Raw genomic sequence first — 24,144 nt, 5'->3', positions numbered from 1 at the left:
TGATGGCACCCAAGCCCATAACTCCGGGCAATCTGGGCAAGGGGGTGCATATAAATGTTAAATAGCATTGGGGACAACACTGCGCCCTGAGGCACCCCACAATCAAGGGGGTACCTACTGGATCGCCGGTCCCCGACAGCCACCCTTTGTCCCTGACCTTGTAGGAAAGAGGCAAACTATTGAAGGGCAAGCCCCTGAATCCCCACATTGGCGAGGCGGTGGGTCAGCAGCTGATGGTCGACCGTATCAGACGTGGCCAACAGATTTAACAGCAATGCCGCCACACCACCTCAATCCAGATGCCTTCGGAGATCGTCAGTCAGGACGACCAAAGCCGTCTCAGTCCCATGACCAGTGTTCCCTCTAAACTGAGTTAGTGTGAGCTAGCTCACAGTTTTTTAACCTCTAGCTCACAGATTTCTCAGCTCAGGAAGGATGGCTCCAGAGCAAACTAAGTTATGCAGCAGCCAAATGACTCGCTCACAGCTTTAACGCCAGTAGCTCACAAAGCAGAATTTTTGCTCACAAGACTCCACTGCTTAGAGGGAGCATTGCCCATGACCAGTGTTCCCTCTAAGCTGAGTTAGTGTGAGCTAGCTCACAGTTTTTTAGCCTCTGGCTCACACATTTTTGCCTTGGCTCAGGAAGGATGGCTCCAGAGCAAACTAATTTATGCAGTAGCCAAATCTCTCGCTCACCACTGTAATGCCACTAGCTCACAAAGTAGAATTTTTGCTCACAAGACTCCTCAGCTTAGAGGGAACATTGCCCATGACATGGGCGAAAACTGGACTAGAAGGGATCTAAGACTGAAGCGTCCTCCAGGAAGCTCTGTAACTGTAACGCCACCGCCCTATCAATAAGTTTGCCCAAATAGGGCAAATTGGACACCGGCCGATAGTTAGCCAATTTGGCTGGGTCCAAAGATGGTTGAAGCTGTTCTAATGGCTTCACGGGATTTAGAATGCCCAATGTATCACCCTCACCCCCACAATCTCCTTTAGAGTGCCTTCCCCGGCCCTCAAGGACCATAGCCTTCAAGACCAAGGTGGCAACTAGGGATTCATAAAGGGCCATCAAAATACTGACACTTCCCACTACGTTCAATTCACAAATGTTATGGATTGTGGGCAGTTGTCGCCTTCCACTTGGCAGCACGTTCTTGCTTACCTTTAAGGTGGTGTCTTTTAGTAGCTCTTTCAGCCCCTCTTTCTCCAATTGGACAGCATCCCACTTCTGCTTCCAGTCATCTCTCTCCAGGGTAAGGGATTTTCTCTCTTCTTCGCCCAGCTGAAGCCTCTCAGCCATTTCCAGTTTCTCCGTCTCTGTAGCCTCCAGCTTGGACTCCAGGGCCTTCAGAGAGCTAATGTCACTCTCACTCTGCTCTGCTCCCCCAGAGTGCTGTTCTTTCATCATTCGGAGAAGCTCTTCTTGTTCCTTCCGATTGTCTTGGAGCTCTTGGATCTTGCTGGACAGCTTGAATGGGTTAAAGAATCATTTAGAATCAATGCTTACTGGTACATGACCAAGGCCACTTTGCTATCCAGGTACTGCTTTATATCCCCCATCCCCTAACTTGTTCAGACCAGGCAAAATTTTAAAAGCAGCCATATGACTTTAACGGATCCATCTTGTCTAAATCTGTTTGTAAATTTGTTATTGTAATTTATTGTTTTTAAACTATGTGTTTACTGTTTTAACCTCGGCACATGGTGCCCTTGTTTGCTGCTCCGAGCCTTCGGGGTAGGGCGGGATATAAATTCAAATATAAATAAATAAATAAATAAATAAGTCTTCAGTGGTCTCTGGGAGACAGCAAGACCAGGAGAGAGAGGCCTTTTCCACTGTTGGGGGAATATACTAAAACAATTTGTATAAATCACACCAATGGAAAAAACACATTCTAGAATCTCCAGGGAAGGAGTTTCCAGCCCCTCTCATCTCTTCCTGTGCTTCCGTACTCTTTTGCAAAGGAGGCGTTTATGCAGTATGCTGAGTCCAGCCACAGACTGTATGCCATCTTGCTGGTATCTGGCGAGTGCTGCCCTATTAGACACACAAACAGAAATAAATTCTGGCTTACCACTAATTGAGTTGCTTGCATTCCTTCTTGGACTTGATCCCTCTCTACTTGGAGAGTATCTCGCTCATGTCTCAAATGATCTCTTTCCTCAATTAGAGACCTAACTGCTTCTTCATGGTTACAAAGTTCCTGAGCCATTACCATCTTGTTTGCTTCTATTCTGGACTCACTGGCTTTTAGTTGCTCTCCCATCTCACTCAGCTTCTGAAGAGCTTGGACAAGTTCTGCTTTCACACCCATGAGCTCTTCCTCTCGCACACCCTTTGCTTGCGCGTCTTGTAGGTGGCTGGCCAACTTCTTGGGGGAAAACAGGGCACAAGGTTAAGTAAACACTGTGTTGGACTGCAAGCTTGGATATTCTATTTTATGGTGAGGCTGTTACAAGATGTTTTAGCTCTCCATTTGAATTTGCTAGCCAAGCAGTAATCAGTTAGAAGAGCTGGTTTTTAATACACCACTACACCATGCTGACTCTGAATGGAAAAGGGGCATCCTACAGTACTGGGGAAGAGGACTTTCTTTTTTTTTTTTGGACCACTTATTTCACTTCCTCATCCAATACATGTGCATGCATGGGACACCACCTGCTTTTTAAAAAACCCTTGTGTAAAAGTTAATGAAGTTATAACTAAAGGTCCAGTCATGGTGGTCATGCTCTGAATTACTGCAGTGATTGCTGGTATTTCATTCCTTCCAAAATACACAAGAACAAGAATAATCCAGTTCACCACTGGCTCTTGTGAATAGCTGACCCTGACTTTAACTGATCCATCTACAAGTTTTGACATTTACCAACTGATGGCTTTCCTGGCTTAGATCCTTTTCCTCTTGCAGAGTTTCCAGCTGTTGCTGTAACTTAGTCTTCTCTTCTTCTAGACGGAGAATTTGTTCTCTCATTAAATGAACCTCATTTTCTTCTGGTAAAGCCTCTCTTGCACTTAACTGATTTTTCTCCAGGGTGGCTTGCTCCAAATCTTCTGTTAATTTTAGTATCTGTAAAAATAATAGATATTTTTGCACACTGAAACTTTTAATTTAATTTACCTGCCTCCAAAGTAGCAGCAGTTCCTCCTTCTCTGTAACCTCTGGTTGCATTATACCAAGATAGAAGGACAAATTCTGCATGTTATGTCCATGAATCTTTCCATTTTATCCCATGGTGCTAGATAGTCACAGAAACTTGGTTAGATCCTCAGATATGTGAACTTCCTCAAATGCATTTCTTCCTCCTGAAAAGTCTGTCTGCCTCCTTGTTCAATGGTTTACGCCGGCAGCTGCTGGTGGCCCTCAAGAGCTCAGTGCCAACGGAACATTCTTTATGCTTTGTGTAACAGACGTAGCAAGGATTTCCAAACACTGCCTATGTTGGGATTTAGTCCCAAGGGTACATAGGATCATTAATTTAGAGACAGAAGCTTTGATGTCTTAACATCTCTGTGGTGAAGTTCTCTCCCAGAAATTTCAGATCACAGTAGACTGGCTTATAATGCCACTGAAGGAGAAGCTTGATTTCAGAGAAGATTGAAGTGGAAACCAGCCTGAGTCACAGACAAGGCTTTTTCAGTTGTGGCACCTCACTTTTGGAACAGCCTTGAGGCCTACCTTATACCTACTGTACTGTTTACGTACCAGGCAAAAACATTTTACTCAGGTTTTTAAATGAAGGGTTCCACCTGTTGAATGGTTGTTTTTGTGACCTGTTTTTACTTTGGGAGTGGGCCTATGTAGTAGCAGCATATATGTTTTCTGAACAAGTGAAATTGTTAGACTATTCTTTTTCCCCAATAACAATTATAGTAAAGGTAAAGGTTCCCTTGCTCGAAAGCCAGTCGAATCCGACTCTAGGGTTGGTCTTCAGCAACTTGCTGCAGAAAAGTTTGGACGACTTAGTGGCAGTAGCACAGAACATAGCTAACATTCGCTTGAAGGTCTGCTGTACCAGTGCTAAGAACTCACTGACTCAATGAGAGACTTACTAAATGGGAGTATCATCAGTATCTTACCTGTAGCTTCTGTTCATTAATGGTAGTCTCCAGAGCTTCTTTAATACTTGCAGTCTGGGATTCTTTCTTCAAAAGTGTTGCCTGCAGCTCTTTGATATCTTTTTGACACTGCTTCAGAGAATGCTGAGAACTTCTCAGTTCATTCTGTGCTTCAATGTTCTTTCACATGCAGAAGTTAGAACACACATATGAGTTTATGTGACATACAAGGTTTCTTGCAATGCTGCTACAAATCTGCCTGGCTGCAAACTGGTGCACCCCCACCCCCACTTTATGCCTTCTGGTTCACTTACCATGGCCACCGTTTCTTCTATGTCATCTTTAATTTGATCTCTCTCTCTTTGAACCTCCTCCAGCATTTGCTTCAGCTCATCTCTTCCCTGGGCCAGAGCACTGATTTCTTCTTCTCTGCTCTGAAGTCGCTGAACTATGGCCAGCCTTTCCACCTCCACAGCCTCCACTTTCGACTCCCAAGCCTTCAACTGTTCTTTGAGCTGCTCCAAGTTGTTCAGCTCCTGGCGGACATGGCTGAGCTCTTCTTCCATACACAGAAGCTTCTCCTGTTCCAGGTCCTTTGCTTGCAGCTCCTGGACCTTGCTGGACAGCTTGAAACATTCAGCAAGGGCAACACACACTTAGCCGTAAACTGAGTTACTAGACGACTTATCCATGCTTTAGAGTTTTAACACGGACCAACATGGCTACCCACAATCTATCAGACACACACTTCAAAACATTGCCTCCCCTCCCTGAGAGGCAATGCGCCATTGAGAGTTGCAACCAACTCATGGCAACCCCATCCACGGGGCATCCCAGGTCAGAGGTCAGCCGAGGTGGCTTGCCATTGCCGTCCTCTGCATAGAAGCCCGTCTTCCTTGGTAGTCTCCCATCTAAGCACCAATTCTGCTTAGCTTCCAAGGTTTGATGATACTGAGCTAGTCTGGGCTATTAGGGATGCCACAAAGGGCAATGCAGTTTGCAGTACTGCTTCTTAAAAGCCTTCCCCAAGAAAGTCTCCCAAGGGGCTTCACACCAAGAGTTACTGTATTAAAAGCAGTCAGGAAAAAACAAACAAACAAAAATAACCAACGGGAGAGAGATAGACTCACCTCTTCTGCCATCTCATTAATGGCTGTGTTGAATTTGAGGTTATCACCAGATAAGCTTTCTAACTGGTCTTGCATTCGTTTGTTTTCTTCTGATACAGTGGCTAGTTCCTGCCTCAGTTCTTGACAAAGATGTTTCAGCTTCTTAACAGCTTCATCATTCTCTCTCACTGCTTCAGCATTTGCAAGATCTTCTTTGGATTTCAGGGTGTTGGTCATTTCAATGAGCCTTTGGTCCTTCTCAGCTACTTGAGACAACAAGATCTCCCTTTCAGAGGCTAGGGAAGTGATCATCTCAGATTTTTCAAGAATCTGTTAGTGGAACAAACATGCATTTTAAAAAGCAATTTGCTTCTCAACCAACCGTTTAACATGCATTCTAAACTGGGTGATGAAATGGGGCAAAAGTTACATTTAGCCTTTTAAATTCAGCTTGTGTGTCTACGCTGGAAGTGGAAGCCTGGATACCCTTTGCAAGTACACACACATCCCATCTTTCTCCAAGAGCTTAGAACAAAACTTTAGAAGGCATTAATATTTTTAATACTCAAAATGGTGCTTTAAGGCAGGCCAAGTAGAGAGATGGTGATGGGCCCATTGAGTTTTCATGGCCAAAGAAGGATTTGAACACAGATCTCTTTTGTCCAAGTCCCCCCACATCAATCACTATTGGTTTTACTTCTTCATGCTGCCCATCCTGAAAGCAAGCCTTTCTTTCTCGTAGCACTTGACTTGGTTTTCAAAAGGTAGGAGCACCCAAATCCCCTCTGCCCAATAAATATCTCATTCTCCTTTTCTTCCCTAAAAAAAAAGTTGCAATAAAGCAATATTCTAGAAATTATTGAAGAATGCACGTTCTCTTAAATGACTAGGGGGCAACTGTTTGCATTTCCTGTAGTATTTACTACAACAGGTGTGTGCTAGAGCTAAGAACATTAACACAGCAGAAAAAGTGTTTTCATAAAGTGCACACTTAACTACAGAAACCCCCATCATGGGAAACCAGCGTTATCACTCCCGTGTTAGTTGTATGTTATTTTTTTTACCTCCTTGTGCAAGATTTCGAGGTCAGATTTCAGGCAACCTTCTGACAGTGCAGCAACTTCTTTTCTTAAAGAAATGTTCTCTCCTAGAGCTTTATCCAATTCGTTTTTTAACTGCAGTACTTTTTCATCCAGCTCCACAAGTGACTGGTTGCCTATATAAAAAATACTTCAATAGATAAGGATGTCCAAAGAGATGCATAAAATCTTTGAATTAACATGACCAATTGCTCCTAGTCCATTTTAAAAAATCCTTGTTCTACATAGCTATTGTCATGAGACAGTGTTCTAAACCAGGCACCCTTTCTTCTTGGCTATGTGGCTCAGTTGCCAACAAGGCAGCCACCTCAAAGGCACTCCCCCCCCAACATCCTTCATTTCTGCCACTTGCAAAGGCCCCCTGTCCTATATATATAATTGCTCTAATGTGTTGGCCATTTCCATCTCTCCCATTGGCTGGGCTATGTGGTCCATCAGCCATTGGTCCATCAACCACCACTCAAGAGTACTCATGTGCCATTGGCCGGGTACTGAGTTTGCTCCTCTCCCCCGCCCACTGCCAGCCTGGACACTCTTCCCTCAAAGAATAAACTGCCCAAACAGCTCTTTCTCCTGACAAAGACTCTTCTCCTGCTTGGCTCATGTGGGACTAACTTTTCCCTCAGTGGCTGTTGCTAGGCAACCAAGCTTGGTTCTGTCAATAAAAAGGCAAAGGCAGGAGGCCCTTTCCAGGTCTTTGAGGAGAATGCATTGGGGCCAGTCCTGACTAGGGTTGTCAGCTCCAGATTGGGAAATTCCTAGATATTTTGTGGTGGAGACTATGGAAGTCAGAGTGTGGGGAGGGAAGAGGCCTCAGCTGAATAGAATGCCATAGAGCCCACCCACCAAAGCAGTTATTTTCTCCAGCGGGGTGGGGGAGGGGGAGAGGAGATCTGTTGTCTGGAATTCAGTTGTGATATCTGGTGATCTTCAGGCTCCACCAGAAGGTTGGCAACCCTAGGCGTAGCAGTTAGTGCTTCAGAGCAGGGACCTTCCAGACCCAGGTTCTTGCTGTGGTAGTTGAGTGGGTGATTTTGGACCAGTCAGACTTTCAGCTTAACCTACCTCACAGGGTTGTTGTGCAGATCAAAAGGGGGAGAGGAGAATGATGTAAGCTGCTTTGGTCTCCACTGCGGAGAAAGATGGTACTTTTGTCCTGGGGAACCATTGCTGCCAATCTCCAGGTAAGGGCTGGAAATCACTCAGAATTAAAACTGCTCTCCAGATGGCAGAGATCAGTTCCCCTGGAGAAAACAGCTGCTTTGCAGGGTGGACTCTAGGTCTTTATATCCTGCTGAGATCGCTTCTCCTACTACTTGGGTCCCCACTGAGAAGGAGAAAGACTGTACTTTTCCTAGGTAGAGGCTCCAGGTATGTGTGTGGAGAGATGGAAAGCTGAAGTCAGAGGGGCAGATAAAGGTAGGTTGATGGTTGACTGGGAAGGAGATAGGATTGCCACCTCCAGTTTGGGTAATTCCTGGAGATTTGAGGGGTGGAGCCTGGAGAGGGTGGGGTTTGAGGAGGGGTGGGTCCTCAGACAGCTATGCCATAGACTCTACCCTCCAAACCAGCCACTTCCTCCTGGGAAATCATTGTTGCCAATCTCCAGGGGAGATTGTTCCCAATCATTGTTGTCAATCTCCAGTTCCCCTGGAGAAAACGGTAAGCTCTGTGTCATTACACCCAGCTGAGGTCACCACAGCAAATTGATGCTGAGTGCCCAAGGCCAGGGGACCCGCCCAGTCTCTTTCCAGAGCTCGTTGTATTTATTTCCAAAATGGGACTTATTCCTAGGATACTCATAAACCCACTTATCTTCCTCCTTTAGTACCTGATACTACACAGATTTGCTGTAAAGTTTATTGCTTTCTTTTAGGATGTTTGGCTTAGTAAAGCTCCTCCCCCTTCAAAATGTCCAGTAGTTGAATACTTTCAAGAGGAACATGCAGGGAGATGGGAGGAAGAGAAAAATGCAAGCCATCAACCCCAGGCCCCTCCAAGGTCACATTAAGATCATGTTCTTTTGGTTGTCATGTGGATGAGCTTGACGACAGTTAATCCTCTGTGGGTTTCTGGCCTTTTATCTGATATTGGTTGTCAGGCAGCCATCCGCTGGCTGTTCCACCACTGCAGCCCTTTGTTGTTTATTGTCCTCTTAGCTCCTGATCCCTTATGACTTTCAGGAGAATCTGCCTCATTTGTTGTAAAAATTTTACCATAATCTGCTTTGGTAGGTTCTCTGAAAGACTGGATACATTTTTGAAAAATAACATGGATTACGTGCGCTTGTGAGCCTGGAGCTCCTGACCACAGAGACTGACCCCCCAAAGTCTGAATAGTTCATGGCCCTAGCTGTGCATCTTTCTGCAGCATCTTTGCATTGGTTGGTGAATGGCTGAATGACCTAGACAACCTGGATACACAGACTCTACTAGAGCAGGTAATTCTGAGGAACCATGCTGGCTGGAAACACTGGCTCTTTAGCAGCATGCAGGATGGGGACAGAAGAAACTGTTCTTGTCTACTCCTTTTGGGGAGTAGTGCGCCTAGTTTTAGATCTGGGAGAGGTAATATTTTGCAATCAGCTGTTATGAACATGACACAGCAAGTATTTGCAAGATATCCTTGCAGATGCTACCTTCTGGAACTTTACCCTCCAGGAGAGAAGTCAGCTTTGTATTTTCTTGCAAGTAATATTGCAGTTCTTTCTGCAAGTCAGATTGCATGTTTTTGTACATGACTTTGCCTGCTTCTAACTGGCTCCTGTAACACTCAGTATCTTTCTTCATGCGGTTGTAATCATCCAAAAGTTGGTCCTACATGGGAACAAATTAGAATTCCATTACTCCATGCATTTATATTCTGGAACAATACTTAGACCCCACAGCGCTTGTTGATGTCACAGGTACTTTCATAATTTTGAGACAAGGTAGTCAGGGCTACAGCAAAATGGGGGCCACAAGGACTGAGCCAATCACAAAACATTGGGAGAGGGACACTCTGCTTGGAACCTGCAACAGAGACAGACCACTGCTTCTGAAATGGGTGATCGCTGCAAGTGAAACATGATGCCTTGTGGGCTTTGAGAAGCATCTTCTACATTGAGGCAGTAAACACAGTGGTGGAAACTAGTCAGAGGGTCAAAAATACTGATTTTACTGATCAAAAATCCAAAAAAACTGACCAAATACTGACAAATTACTGAACAATTTAATGCCAGCCTACGGATAAGCTAGCATTTTAAATGTAAAACTAGGACTTCATTAAAAATGATAATTTTCCACCATCCCCATAGCCAGCTCCATAATTAGATGTGACCCAGATAAAAGAACTGCACTCCTTTTTATTGATTTTTTTAAAATAGAGGACAATGTTTTCATAATGGTACAAAATTTAAGGCAAAAAAGATTCCCTTTTAAAAATAATCACATACTGAAGATAATAAAACAGCAAAACAGCAAGAACATATTAAAAACCAAACATAAAGTAATAATTATGACAACAAAATGATTTCTGTAGTGTAAGACTTGTCTTTGCTTTTACTTTATCTTTGGTTTTTTGATGAAAAAAGAACTGGCCAGCAGCCTGCCATCCCTGGCGGAGGACGTGTTGGGCTGGGCACTGGAACACCCTAGACTGATTGTCCTGTGTGATTTCAATGTCCATGAGGATAATGTGGCCTCCACTCAGGCAATGGACCTAGTGTCATCCATGGTGGCGTTAGGACTCGCCCAATATGTAACGACTCCCACTCACCAGGCTGGACACACGTTCGATCTGATCTTTGTAGCAGGGGTCACAGTGGACCGGGTCACTGCCTCAGCAGTGCCATGGTTAGACCATCATGCCCTGAAGGCCCATCTGAATGCTTCACCCTGACCCTGTTTGGGCAAAGAGCAGATTTCAGCTCGCCCGCGGAGCCAAATGGACCCTATGTGGTTTCAAATGATTCTACTGGATCCGATGCCCCCTGGTGGCTTGTTAGATGAGCCTGTGGAGAATTGGCACAGCTGACTCTCGGCAGCCATCAATGAGATCGCTCCCCGATGCCCTCTGTGCCCTCATTCTCTGCTGGCTCCTTGGTTTACCCAGGAGTTGCGGCTGATGAAGCGAAGGCTAAGATGGCTAGAGAGACAGTAGCGGCGCACCTGCGACGAAGCTACAAGAACATCTTATTGGAGCTTTATGAGATCCTATGAGATGGCAAGTCAAAGCCGCTGAGAGTATCATGCAGCCACGATTGCGTCTGCGACCTCATGCCCAGGCCAATTATTTAGAATAATTTGGTCTATGACTGTTCTGCCACAAGGCAGACCAAATGTTAGGGAATTGGGACACTGGCTGTGAGGCCTTCGCGAGCTACTTTGCAGATTAAGTCCTGTCGCTCCGCCGTGACCTCCCCACCACAGTTGAGACAATAAGTGAACTCGAGACTCCATGCACGTCTTCTAGTCAGGTTATGGATTATTTCAGTCCATGCAACCTGGAAGAAGTTCACAAACTGCTCTTAACTGTACGCCCTACCACGTGCTGCCTTGACCCGTGCCCATCACAGCTAATTAAAGCTGGCTGTGATGGGTTTCTAGATGCCCTAAGGGAGATTATCAACAAGTCCCTCTCAGAGGGACAGTTCCCTAAGGCACTCAAGGAAGTTGTGGTTCGTCCCCTCCTTTAATAGCCATCTCTGGAGCTGGTCAAATTGGCTAATTACCAGCTGGTCTCCAATCTGCCCTATTTGGGCAAGATACTTGAGAGGGCCATGGCAATTCAGCTACAGAGCTTTTTAGATGACACTTCCATTCTAGGTCCTTTCCAGTCCAATTTCCGCTCAGGCCACGGGACGGAGATGGCACTGGTCACCCTCACAGATAACCTCCGGAGGCATCTGGATCGGGGCAGATTGTCAGTGATGTTGCTGTCGGACCAGTCGGCAGCATTCGACACGATCGACCATCAGTTACTGATCCACCGCCTCGCTGACACTGGAGTTCAGGGGCCTGCATTGCAATGGCTGGCTTCCTTTCTTCAGGGTCAGGGACAAAGGGTGGCGCTAGGGGAGCAGCTATCCCGAAGGCACCCACTGATTTGTGGAGTGTCCCAAGGGGTGGTGCTGTCCCCAATGTTATTATTTATTTACTATTTATTTTATCACACTTGTATCCCACCCTCCCCGCAAGCAGGCTCAGGGCGGCTAACAGTATTTGGTACAATGCACCAAAGTAATAAAACAGTTAAAACAATCAAAGCAGTTAAATAATTTACAATTAAATAATTTACAGTTAAAATACAGTTTTAAATCACAGTTTATTTAACATCTACATGCGCCCCCCTTGCCCAGATTGCCTGGAGGCATGGGTTGGGATGTCACCCAGCTCTATCTGTTGTTGGGTGGCCAGTCTGACTCTACACTGGAAGATCTGGACCGCGCATTGCAAGCCATGGCTGGTTGGCTCACACTGAGCCAACTGAAATTTAACCAACCAAGACGGAGGTCCTGTGCCTGGACCAGGGTGGCCCAAGGGTAGGGATCCTACTTCCGACCTTCAATGGGGCACCACTGGTACCAGCTCTGGAGGTTAGGAGCTTGGAGTGCTCCTGGATGCCTCAGTAACAATGGAGGCCCAGGAAGCAGCCACTGCCAAATCAGCTTTTTAACACTTCTGGCTGATTAGGCAGTTGGTTTCCTTCCTCGAATGCAATGACTTGAAGACAGTGATCCATGCAATGGTCACCTCGAGATTGGACTACTGTAATGCTCTCTACATGGGTCTGCCCTTGACCCAAATCCAGAAGCTACAGCTAGTGTAAAATGCCGCAGCCAGGCTTCTGATGGGCCTCCCTATGAGGAACGTATCCAGCCTGTGCTATCAATAGCATACCTAATTCGCTTCAAGGTGCTGGTACTTACCTTTAAAGCCCTTTATGGTCAGGGGCCCACATACCTGAGGGAACGCCTTTGCCCACACGTTCCCCAGAGAGCACTGTGCTCAGGGTCACAAAATCGATTGGCGTCCCAGGTCCTAAAGATGCCAGGCTGGCCACAACCAGGGCCTTCTCAGTGGTACTGGTGGAATGAGCTCACAGAAGAGATCCGGGCCCTTGGGACCTTTTACAGTTCCGCAGGGCCTGCAAGATGGAGATCTTCCACCAGGCCTTTGACTAAGTAGCTGCACCAAATAACATCAAATAACTGACAGTGCCCTGGTCCTTGGCTTACCACCAACAGCCTGTGCTGTCGCCTAAATAGAGACCAAGATGAGCCAACCACCAATATAGATAATCTGATTACAATACTAGTATCGGTTCCGCCTTCTGTAAGCATTGTTATAAGTACCTGATCTTTATGATAATGTAGAGTTTTATTATTTAAGATTGTATATAATTTGTTACCTATATGTTTAATCTCTTTGTAAGGGGGGGTAGGGTATAAATGGAATAAATAAAGTTATTCACGAAGCCTTTTGTTTCTCAACAGTTTTCTGCACTACATCCACAAGCATTTTTTCCATTGCTTTCTCAACTCCTTCTAGCATGAGCTGTGCCATGTTGAATCCCACAATATCCATCACCTATACTTTCATTGTCTCATGTTTTAAGAGGTTAATTATGTTTCTATACTTTGTGGAAGAATTCACCTTATCACTTTTACTCTTTACCTTAAGGTACCATCATAACTAAACTGAAAACAATTTGTCTTCTCACTGGGAAGTCATCAAGTTTCCCCCAAAATGCAGTAATGAAAACAGAAAAACACAAACTGCATTCCCAAAAATCAAAGAAATACTGACTTTACTGACCAATTTTTTAAAAAACTGACAAATTACTGACCAAGATGAAAAAGCTTTTACTGATTTTACTGACCATTTTCCACCCTTGTAAACATAAGCAGAAGTCAGCTCCTTACTCTAGAGAAAAAGACATAGTCTGATTTCATTTTCCAACGAAAAGGGAGGGTTTGCATCTTTTGCAGCCATAGGGAGAGGTTTGCCAGGCCCAAAGGCATAAGAAAAGATATCTGCAGCCAAGCTGAGGATGCACCTGCCCAGCTAGTCAGCCAGCCAGGTGGTTGAGAGCAACCATTCAAGATCCTTTGGCTTTTATTCCCAAGAATAAAGCAGTGACAGTCATGGAACCCATGGTACTTCCACGTGCCATGGTGAGGATCACTTGCTTAGACCAATGGCTGCCACCCTGTAGCCCGAATTTATTACAAGAGCTCCACAAATCCATCCAGCTTGGGCAGGCTTCCACGTTCCTGAACCTGTGCCTTCCATGGTGGCCATGCCCCCCCTCCCCCCTTCTGTGTCAGGCCAAGTGCTCACTGGACTTTACCTACCAACTGGCTTGCTACAGCATGGCCATGCCACCCTCACTGGGTCTGCCTGCTTTAACACCCCATCCAGGCATTGGGCTGCTTGCCTACTCACGAGTAGCACCACTCCTCATAAGAGGCTTGATGGGGCATATTAGCTCCCTTCACCCACCACCTCCCACCTCCAGTGACAGCTGGAAATGCCCAAGGAGGAGTGGGCTGCAGACCTTTAGGAGCTGCTGTTTGGCTGACTGCTTCCTTGTGTGCCCAACAGTTGGCTCCCTTGGCCCCTCCCACATCTATGCCAGCCTAAGAAGGTCCAGACTGCATCAGACAGCAGCCAGGGCCCAGGAGCATCACTGAGACATGGTGTCTCCCTCACCAGCTGCAGAAAATACCTGTAGCTCAAGTCATGTGCCCAGTGATCTGACAGCATAATCTGGAGATGAGGTCCCAACCCCTCCAACTTCCAATGTCTACTGCTTTGTCTAGCATTTCCCTTCAGCGATCTCTCGTTCCTGTCCACTGTTTTAACTGTTGTGTTAATATTTTGCCTTAAGTTTAATTATTTTGAAGGCTTGTTTTCAGAGTGTATGTTTTTAACCTGTTAGCCACATTGGAGGCTCTGATGAGGGCAGGAAAGCAAGGTATACATTTTGTAAATTAAACAGATAAACCCCCAGTGCTATCACGAAGATCAGTGTTTGTGTGTCTGGGGGGGACAGACAGCCAGGCATGTCTTCATTATGCCTGGATCCAGCACAACTGAGAATTCTCTCCACCAGGAAGATTTTGTATTGCATTTCAATCATTATTTCTGTTAGAATCTAATAACTGTAAAATTCTGACAACTGTGAGTTCCTTTGGGAGCCAATTTACTGGTTGAAAGGCAGGGTTAAAATCAAAATAAATGAACATTCACCAATTGTTCTGTCGAGGACTGAAAGCTCATTGGCCATCCAAACAAATCACAGACTAACTGCTAAGTGCTTTATTATTTATAGTCTTTCACTGAAACTCATGGCAGATTATACAGTGTAAGTTAATACAATCAACAGGATGGGACCTCCAACAAGCAATGTAATAGGATTAGGACTGCAGAAATCTAAGTGAGTCTTTCTAGGCAGCTACACTAGTAACTCCAAACATATGACACTTTCTTATACTGCGTCAGTAATTGGTCTATACTGTCTGCCCTTCAACCAGACTTTCACTCTGAAAACTGCAGAACTGCTCCAGCTAACTTATTAAATATACTTTGTATAATAAATATGCAAACATACCCTCACGCACATATATGTAGTATTACTGGTTTTCAAATGTGTGTGTGCTGTTGTGATTAATACAAATTCATTTAAATGTGTTATTGAATTCATAGCAGCTTTTTGTTATTATGCATTTTCTAGATCAGGAGTCTCCAACCTTTTTTTTTTGTGGTAATTTTTATTGTAAGTTGCGTAAACATTAAAGTGACACATCAATGCAAAACATTTTGCATTTTACAGTGCAATATAGTACAACTAGGATAAAGCGTAATGAAATTCAGCAGTTTAATAAAACTACCTATGAACAATCAATCGACAGTGTATTTCCATGCGGAGAGGAGTCCCAGATTTCTTCTTTAGTGCTACTTATAATACATTAAAGCGTCATAAAAAAAGCTCAAGCACGATCAACCAACAGTATTTCAATGTATATTATAACACAGCCCAGTTGAAGAACTGTGGCGTAGATCACTCGTTAGAAGAGTAGAGTCCCGCAAGCATTTTTAACAGCCTATCTATATAACTATAATCCTAACTACGTTACTAAACTAGAAAAAAGGGAGAGCCCTACATCTCACTTTCAACAATTTTACACCGGAAAGGTAAGAAGCTTAGTAATCCGAGTACTATGCAAATAGAGATCAATCAGAGTACTCAACAAGCTGCCCTTCGGGCTCTTTTAGGAGCTACGACACAGAGTTCCGTCGCATTGGTCAGAGAGGGAGATGGTGATCTGATTTTTCTCTTGGAAGATTGCGTTGAATAGTCCATTGGGGTGGCCAGATTTAGTGAGCGAAGCAGAGCTAGACCATCTTGAACTGAGGAGATGCAATGAGATTTCCCTTTAAAGGAGAACTGCAAAACAAGCGGAGTTGCCCAGGAATATCGCAGGTCAGCCTCTTGAAGGCTGGAAAGGATCAGCTTTATCTGTCGGCGCTTCATAAGGGCTTCTTTTGGCAGGTCCGGGAATATTTTGATTTTTCCTCCTTTGAATGTGAGGTGTTTTCTTTGCCTGGCTGTTGTAAGGACTAATTTTCTGTAACGAAGATTGAGGAACGATACAATTACATCTCGTGAGGGCCATGTCTTCAGGAGGCTCAGGGGGCCTGCTCTGTAGGTCTTGGTGACCATTGGTATCTCCGTCTGGAGGAACTTCATGTCGCAGCCAGTCATAGATGAGTATGGTAAGATCATTTTTAGTCTCAAGTTTTTCCGCCAGGCCCCGAATTTTGAGATTATTTTGCCAAAGAGCCATATCAGCCTTTAATGCTTTTTCCGCTAGGACATCTTCCAGTGGCTGGAGGTCTTGTATATTATTTTGATTTTCAATGCTATTGTTGATGGCAGTCTCTGCAACTTGCTTTGTTTCCGTAAGGGATTTCTGCATCATTCCCAGTTGATCATATAGAGGTTTAAAAACAACTGAGATGTTTTCAAGCATATCTGTGAGGGCTTTCGTTAGTTCAGCATGAGTTACAGGAGATGAGGCCTTGTCAGCTGTATCTGTACCTGGCGCCATTTTGGTGCTGAGAAATAAGCACGAGCCAGAATTTTCTGTCGCTGGTAGTGAGGTGATCGTTGATTGTACCTTTCTGTGTTTGAAAGGATTCGATTGGTGGGTCGATCCCACGTCCTTATCCACAAACTGGGAATCAGAATGCTGTGTTGGATCACAGATAAGAGTGGATGAAGAGGAAGGCCGGGAGGACCAAAAGGCTCAGGCAGCCATAAGAACATAAGAACATAAGAGACGCCAATGTTGGATCAGGCCAAAGGCCCATCCAGTCCAACACTCTGTGTCACACAGTGGCCAGAAATACCAGTGCCATCAGGAGGTCCAGCAGTGGGGCCAGGACATTAGAAGCCCTCCCACTGTTGACCCCCCCAAGCACCAAGAAGACAGAGCATCACTTGCCCCAGAGCCCCTAGCTATACCTTGTGGCTAATAGCCACTGATGGACCTCTGCTCCATATGCTTATCTAATTCCCTTTTGAAGCCATCCATGCTTGTAGCACCCACCACTTCCTGTGGCAGTGAATTCCAAGTGTTAATCACTCTTTGGGTGAAGAAGTACTTCCTTTTATCCATTCTAACCCGACCGCTCAGCAATTTCATGGAGTGCCCACGAGTTCTTGTATTGTGAGAAAGGGAGAAAAGTACCTCTTTCTTTACCTGCTCTTTCCCATGCATAATCTTATAAACCTCGATCATGTCACCCCTCAGTCGTCTTTTCTCCAAGCTAAAGAGCCCTAAGCGCTTTAACCTTTCCTCATAGGGAAAGTGTTCCAACCCTTTTATCATTCGAGTTGCCCTTTTCTGCACTTTTTCCAAAGCTATAATATCCTTTTTAAGGTGTGGTGACCAGAACTGCACACAGTATTCCAAATGAGGTCTCACCATTGATTTATATAGGGGCATTATTATATTGGCTGATCTGTTTTCAATACCCTTCCTAATAATCCCCAGCATAGCATTGGCCTTCTTTATTGCAGTCACACACTGTCTCGACATTTTCAGTGAGTTATCCACTACAACTCCAAGATCTCTCTCTTGCTCAGTCTCTGCCAGTTCAGACCCCATCAATGTGTATTTATATTTAGGATTTTTGGCTCCAATGTGCATCACCTTGCACTTGGCCACATTGAACCCCATTTGCCATGTTGACGCCCACTCGCCCATCCTTGACAGATCCCCTTGGAGTGCCTCACAATCCTCACTGGTTTTCACCACCCTGAACAACTTTGTATCATCCGCAAATTTAGCCACTTCACTGCTTACTCCCATCTCCAAATCATTAATGAACAAGTTAAAAAGCAGTGGACCAAGTACTGATCCCTGCGGTACCCCACTGCTTACCACCCTCCACTGAGAAAATTGCCCACCTACACTCACTCTCTGTTTTCTATGAACTAGCCAGTTTTTGATCCATAAAAGGACTTGTCCTTCTATCCCATGATTTTTGAGCTTACTTAGGAGCCTTTGATGAGGAACTTTATCAAAAGCTTTCTGGAAGTCAAGGTAAATAATATCTATTGGATCCCCCTTGTCCACATGTTTGTTCACCCCCTCAAAGAACACTAACAGGTTAGTGAGACAAGATCTTCCCTTACAGAAACCGTGCTGAGTCTGCCTCAATAGGTTTTGTTCATCTATGTGCCTACTAATTCTTTCCTTAATAATGGTTTCCACCAATTTACCCGGTATCGACGTCAGACTGACTGGCCTGTAATTTCCCGGATCTCCTCTGGAACCCTTTTTAAAGATGGGAGTGACATTAGCTACCTTCCAATCCTCAGGAATGGAGGCAGATTTTAAGGAAAGATTACATATCTTTGTCAGGAGATCTACAAGTTCACATTTGAGTTCTTTCAGAACTCTCGGATGTATGCCATCTGGGCCTGGTGATTTTTCAGTTTTTAAGTTGTCTATCAGTTTTAGGACCTCCTCTCTCATCACCTCAATCTGACTCAGGTCTTCCAACACCCCTCCTGAAATCAGTGGTTCTGGAGTGGGCAAGCACTTCTCATCTTCCACAGTGAAGACGGAGGCAAAAAATGCATTTAGCTTCTCAGCCATTTCCCTATCATCCTTCAATACTCCTTTTACCCCTTGGTCGTCCAAGGGCCCCACTGCCTCCCTGGCTGGTTTCCTGTTTCTAATGTATTTGAAGAAAGTTTTATTGTTGGTTTTTACGTTTTTTGCTATATGCTCCTCATATTCCCTTTTTGCCTGCCTGACCTCAGACTTGCATTTTATTTGCCATAGCCTGTGTTCCGTTTTATCAGCCTCACTGTGACTAGCTTTCCACTGCTTAAAGGAATTCTTTTTACTTTTTACAGCCTCCATTACTCTGTTTGTTAACCATGCAGGCTTTTTCCTATACCTGTTTGTGCCTTTCCTAACCTGCGGAATATATATTTTTTGAGCTTCTAGGATCGTAGTTTTAAATAGATCCCAAGCTTCCCCAATTGTTTTGACCCTTTCTACTTTTCCTTTCAGTTTCCTCCCCACGTGTCCCCTCATATCAGAGAAATTACCCCTTTTAAAGTTAAAAATGGTTGTGTGAGTCTTTTTGGCCAATTCTCTATTTGTACAAATGATGAACTCAACAACATTATGATCACTGTTTCCAAGCGGTGCAATCACTTTTACATCTCTCACCAGGTCTTGAGTGTTACTTAGGACCAAATCAAGGATCGCCTCTCCCCTGGTAGGTTCCGTGACCATCTGCTCCATAGCACAGTCATTTAGAGTGTCTAGAAACTCAATCTCTTTTTCCCGACTAGAACACATATTGACCCAATCAATGTGTGGGTAGTTAAAATCACCTATTATTACACAGTGTTTTTGTCTAGTTGCTATCTTTAAGGCATTCATCATTTTATAATCCTCCTCTATCTTTTGATCTGGTGGGCGATAACAAACTCCCAGTGTTAAGTTTCCTTTTGGCCCCCCTATTTCAACCCATAGAACTTCCAGAAGCGAATCCAATTCACTTAGCCTCTCAATCTTTCTAGACTTTATACCCTCTCTGACATACAGAGCTACCCCACCTCCAACCCTTCCCCCCCTATCCTTCCGATATAATATATAACCGGGAATCACTGTGTCCCACTGATTTTCCTCATCCCACCAAGTTTCAGAAATACCCACAATGTCTATTTTTCCCTCCGACACCAAGCACTCCAACTCCCCGATTTTACCTCGGACACTTCTAGCATTTGTATAGAAACAGCTGTAATTTCCCTTACAAGTTAAGCCTGCATCCTTCCTCTTGCTATCTCGAGTCGTTGTCCGGCAGTCCATGTCACCAGCCATGGCCTCTGTGGACAATTTCAATCCACCTCCCTGTAGAAAAGCAACCGGTACCCCCTCACCTCTCTCAGATGAGCCAACCCGAACCAGAGACTTTTCATCTCCTGTCGGCTTTCCCCCAATATTCAGTTTAAAAGCTGCTCTGCCACCTTTTTGATTTTAAGTGCCAGCAGCCTGGTTCCTTCTCGGGACAAGTGGAGACCGTCTCGCCTGTACAGCTCCCTCTTGTTCCAAAAAGTATCCCAGTGCCTAACAAACCTGAACCCTTCCCCCCTACACCATCGTCTCATCCACGCATTGAGACTCCTGATCTCTGCCTGTCTCTCCGGCCCTGCGCGTGGAACAGGTAACACTTCTGAGAAGGCTACCTTGGAGGTCCTGGACCTAAGTTTCCTGCCCAGCAGCCTAAATTTCTCCTCCAGGACCTCACGACTGCATTTCCCCACATCGTTGGTGCCGACATGCACCACGACCACTGGCTCCTCCCCAGCACTATCTACCAGCCTATCTAAAACACGCGTAATGTCCGCTACCTTCGCACCAGGCAGGCAAGTCACCATACGGTCAGTACGCGGGTTCGCCACCCAGCTGTCTACCTGCCTAAGGATCGAATCACCCACTACCAAGAGCCCCCCTCCCACCCTGCTCAGGGATGGTTCCTTGGTGCAAAAGGAGAGCCGCTCACCAGCTGGGGAAGAGGTCCCTTCTGAGGGCACATTCCCCTTATCCTCAGCATGGTGCCCTGTTTCCCCTAGACCCTCATGCTCCCTGACAGCAGCGGGGCTGCCAGATCCAGAGTGGGACGAAGCTAACAAGTCCCCGAGAGTCTTTTCTGTGTGCCTAGCTGACTGTCTCTGCTTCTCCAGGTCAGCCACCTTGGCCTCAAGGGAGCACACACGTTCCCTGAGAACCAGGAGCTCCTTGCACCGAGGACACACCCAAGACTTCTGCCCAGTGGGCAGATAGTCATACATGTGACACTCCGTGCAAAACACTGGATAGCCCCCAACCCCCTGCTGGCATTCTGGCTTCATAATTCTTTTAAAATAAATAAATATAATCCCCCTTTTAAACCCTTGGTATTTATGTGGGTTTTGTTATCAAGTCAAATTATTTTACGGGAAAGACAAAGAGCCTAGGGCCTTGTCTTTCTGGCTCTTTTTGGGCTTCTTACAGCGCCCCTAGTCTAAGAGTCCCTAGGCTAAGAGCCACAGGCAAAGAGCCCTTTAGCTCACCCTTCGGCTCGTGCCAGAGGCTCGTGCCTCTGCCAAGGTGTTTCCTTAAATAGAGGCCTCCCCCAGCAGAGGTCAGGCAGCAGCTATTCAAATTCAAATTCACCCAGGCACTCAATCACAGGCAAAACAATGCCCCTTCCACTTCCTCTCAATTACAGGCAATCCCAGTCAAACAATGCCCGTTCCTCTCCCACACTCAATCAGCCAGGACTCTGCAAGAACTCTAAGTGCTTCCACACACTGCTAAACACAGTTTTCCCACAAAATATCCTTAGCTGAATTCTCTCAGCTGAAAGCAAGTAAAAGAAACCCACTCACCTCTCTCACAGCTCTCTTTCCTGCTCTTGCTCAGAGCTCAGCCATGTTGGTCCGTGCCCTCTATGGGAGTCGTCTCCAACCTTTTTAAGCCTGTGGGCATCTTTGGAATTCTGACATTGACTGCCAGGTACAGCCATAAAATGGCTGCTGCAGCTTAGCTTTGGTTATAGTGATGATCCTTGTACTGCAGTGGCAGCAGCTGCTGCTGAAGCAACATTTAAAAAAATCTGCACAGCCAACCAAATCTCCAGTAGATGCTCAGAAGCCTTGCTGGACCAACCCCCCTACACCTGCCCCCCCCTTCAAAAACACTTGGAAGGCACCAGAAAAGGTATTGGTTGGAGCCACAGCTCCCAGAAGAATGACACTGGAGCCCCACATTCTAGATCAATTAATACTAATACTGCAACTACTATCATGTGGAGGCCCATGGAATTTGTTGTTGATATTAAAAAGGGGTCCTTATAGTAAAATGTTGGGAGCCAGTAACCTTGTAAGCAAGTGCCAAAGTTACTAGTCTCAACCTTGGTTTGGCACCATCCCATTTGACTCCACTCCAAAAAATATGTGCACAGGAACCATGGTCTGAGTGAGAACTTAAGAAAAACGAGCAGAACTGAACAGTTTTGTATGCAATTACTATTAGCAAAGTAGAATAAAGTTTCCAGCAAACATTGGTCAATATATATGTTTTCCAAACATCAACTTGCATTAGTTACAAAATAACAAAGCCTTGCATATCACACTATGCAAGCAATGCAATGAATTCATGACAAAAAATTGTCCAAAATCTATACAGAGAGTGATGATTGTTAACAACAAGACCGGATAGCTCAAACAATTAAAGATGACTTAAGTGTTCCGGTATGCGTGGTTTCCAATGTTCTTCCTCAGAAACCAAAGTCTTCAGTGTTCAAAAACAAGCACCCAGCAGTCTTTACTAACATCTTGTACATTACTGTAAAACTCTCAGTGATGAGACAAAGTAGCTCCTCCAGTTCGTTTCTTATATTGACCAATGTTTGTTGTAAACTTTATTCCACTTTGCTAATAGTTATTGCATACAAACCAATTTGCATGATTCTCCAAAATATACAAAGGCAAAAGGCAAACTCCCACCTGACTTGAGTCAAGTGGAAAGTTGGGACATAAAGATTTTAATAAATTTACTTCCAATATATTTAGATTTGTGTGTCTTCTTCTACCCATATGTTAAGTACTTTGCAGAAGGCCACAACTGTCCTATCCTTCCCCAAATTCAATACAAAGGAACACTTCCCTCCAGCCCCACCTGAAATTTCATCTTTTGATGTAAAGCAAGCAGGCTTTTATACAGTTCTATGTACATTCATGAAATGCTACTAGAAGACTCACCATTCTCTCTTTTAGTGCTAGATTTTCACTCCGGAGGAAAGCAGATTCCTTCTTGGCATCCATGGCAACTGTTTCAGCATCACTGAGAGACAGTTTCATTTCATCCATCGCTTGACTTGAAGTTCCCTGGAAAAAATTAAAACGTGGATAAGTTATATATTCACACACAAAAACTCCAGGAATCAAGGAGAATGAAACTGGTTAAATAAGATTTTGTGAGTTCAGCAGGCTTTAGATCTAAGCACATTTTAGCAGCTAAAGAATCATGTGTTCCTGTAAGTATTGTTTAAGAGACAAGAACCTCTTATAGAGGTGATCGCTCAGGCAGAAGAAACTGGAAAGGTACTTCCCCTCCCTAGATGACTTTTTTCAATTTTGCGAGGCACTGAAGAAATGCCTTTTAACTTGTGTAAAATGCCTTTTAAGGTTTTACTTCTTCCTTTTATGTACCTATGAAGACTGTGTCTTGTGTTGGCTTTCAAACTAGATTTTGGGCAACCCTGGTGCAACACCACAGTTAACCAGGATTCCCCAGTGAGAAGACAGCAGTATTATTAAAGCATGATTGAAGAAAAAATACATGATGGGGGACGGGGGACACACACATAGTGAATCACAACTGATACTCCCCAGCACCCCATTTGCCAGTGGGAAGGGTTGAGTGCTCTTGGTCCAAACAGGGCAACAGTGAAGACCCCAAAGGCCTAGCCAAAGAAAGCCCCATACAAAGTTAGTCTGCATCTTAAAATGCTTTACAGAATCTTATACAGCATGGAGTAGCTCCAGGCAGGCAGAAACTACTCTTAGACATGCCAACAAGAAAGGGGTTCCCGGGTGGCAGGCACTTTGAAAATGCTTATTCTTTGGGGAACTCAAATCTAAGCCCCCCCCCCCCACGGGGTGAAAGACTAGCTCTAAATCCCCAGACCCAATGTAGATTTTCCAGTTCATCCAACTAATAATTCAGGCTTACCACTGGGGATGCATCTTTGTTCCTACTGCCTGTCTTCCGAGATTCTTCCAAAAGGTTATTTAGCTCAATTATTTGTTTTTCCAGTGCTGTTACTTTGTCTTCTCTTTCCTTGAGCTGTAACTCTTTTGACTTCAAATTAGCCTGTAAAGCAAGGAAAAACAACAACAAATGCTAGGAAATAGACATGGGAAATCTAGATACAGTTAAAACCAGAAAGCTGAAATCTTATGGTCTATCTAGTGTAATGTGAAAACTGAAACAGACCACGGTGCTTTGCTAGCCAACGGAGGGAGTGGGGTGGGGAAGAATAACATGCTCATTGTTTTGTATTACATGCAAGGCCGTTGCCAGCAGCTCACCTGGAGATCTTGATTGTACCCTTCAGCATTTGCAATTACAGCGCTTAAGCTGGAAATTTCATGCATTAGTTGCATCTGTGGAGCAATTGAAGTAAAATCGTACATGCCGTTAGGAAGCACCCTTCCAGCGGTCCGCCTCACCCCAAAAGCAAGGAAGTGCTGCACAGCTTCTCTTCAGATCCACTGAGCCGTTAGGAAATTAAAAAAGAATGAAGCTG

At 44.8% G+C, this 24,144-nt stretch overlaps 1 protein-coding gene across 1 annotated transcript in view; it reads right to left on the bottom strand.

Annotated features, from left to right (window-relative positions):
- The window catches only part of CENPE (centromere protein E), a 77,599-nt gene that overhangs the window by 37,192 nt on the left and 16,263 nt on the right, over positions 1 to 24,144 (bottom strand). The window contains exons 18-28 of the mRNA XM_015405765.1: positions 23,927 to 24,001; positions 23,568 to 23,708; positions 22,595 to 22,720; positions 8,913 to 9,090; positions 6,239 to 6,390; positions 5,196 to 5,504; positions 4,380 to 4,691; positions 4,087 to 4,245; positions 2,876 to 3,076; positions 2,084 to 2,380; positions 1,171 to 1,476 (exon numbers count right to left, since the gene is read on the bottom strand). Of these exons, the coding sequence (XP_015261251.1) occupies positions 1,171 to 1,476; positions 2,084 to 2,380; positions 2,876 to 3,076; positions 4,087 to 4,245; positions 4,380 to 4,691; positions 5,196 to 5,504; positions 6,239 to 6,390; positions 8,913 to 9,090; positions 22,595 to 22,720; positions 23,568 to 23,708; positions 23,927 to 24,001 (2,256 nt within the window). The remainder of the gene's footprint in view (positions 1 to 1,170; positions 1,477 to 2,083; positions 2,381 to 2,875; positions 3,077 to 4,086; positions 4,246 to 4,379; positions 4,692 to 5,195; positions 5,505 to 6,238; positions 6,391 to 8,912; positions 9,091 to 22,594; positions 22,721 to 23,567; positions 23,709 to 23,926; positions 24,002 to 24,144) is intronic.

This window comes from Gekko japonicus, unplaced genomic scaffold (genome assembly GCF_001447785.1).
Source record: "Gekko japonicus isolate JY-2015 unplaced genomic scaffold, Gekko_japonicus_V1.1 scaffold81, whole genome shotgun sequence".
Taxonomy (NCBI): domain Eukaryota; kingdom Metazoa; phylum Chordata; class Lepidosauria; order Squamata; family Gekkonidae; genus Gekko; species Gekko japonicus.
Note: the sequence above shows the minus strand (reverse complement) of the source record. Positions and strands in the feature narration are given on the sequence as shown.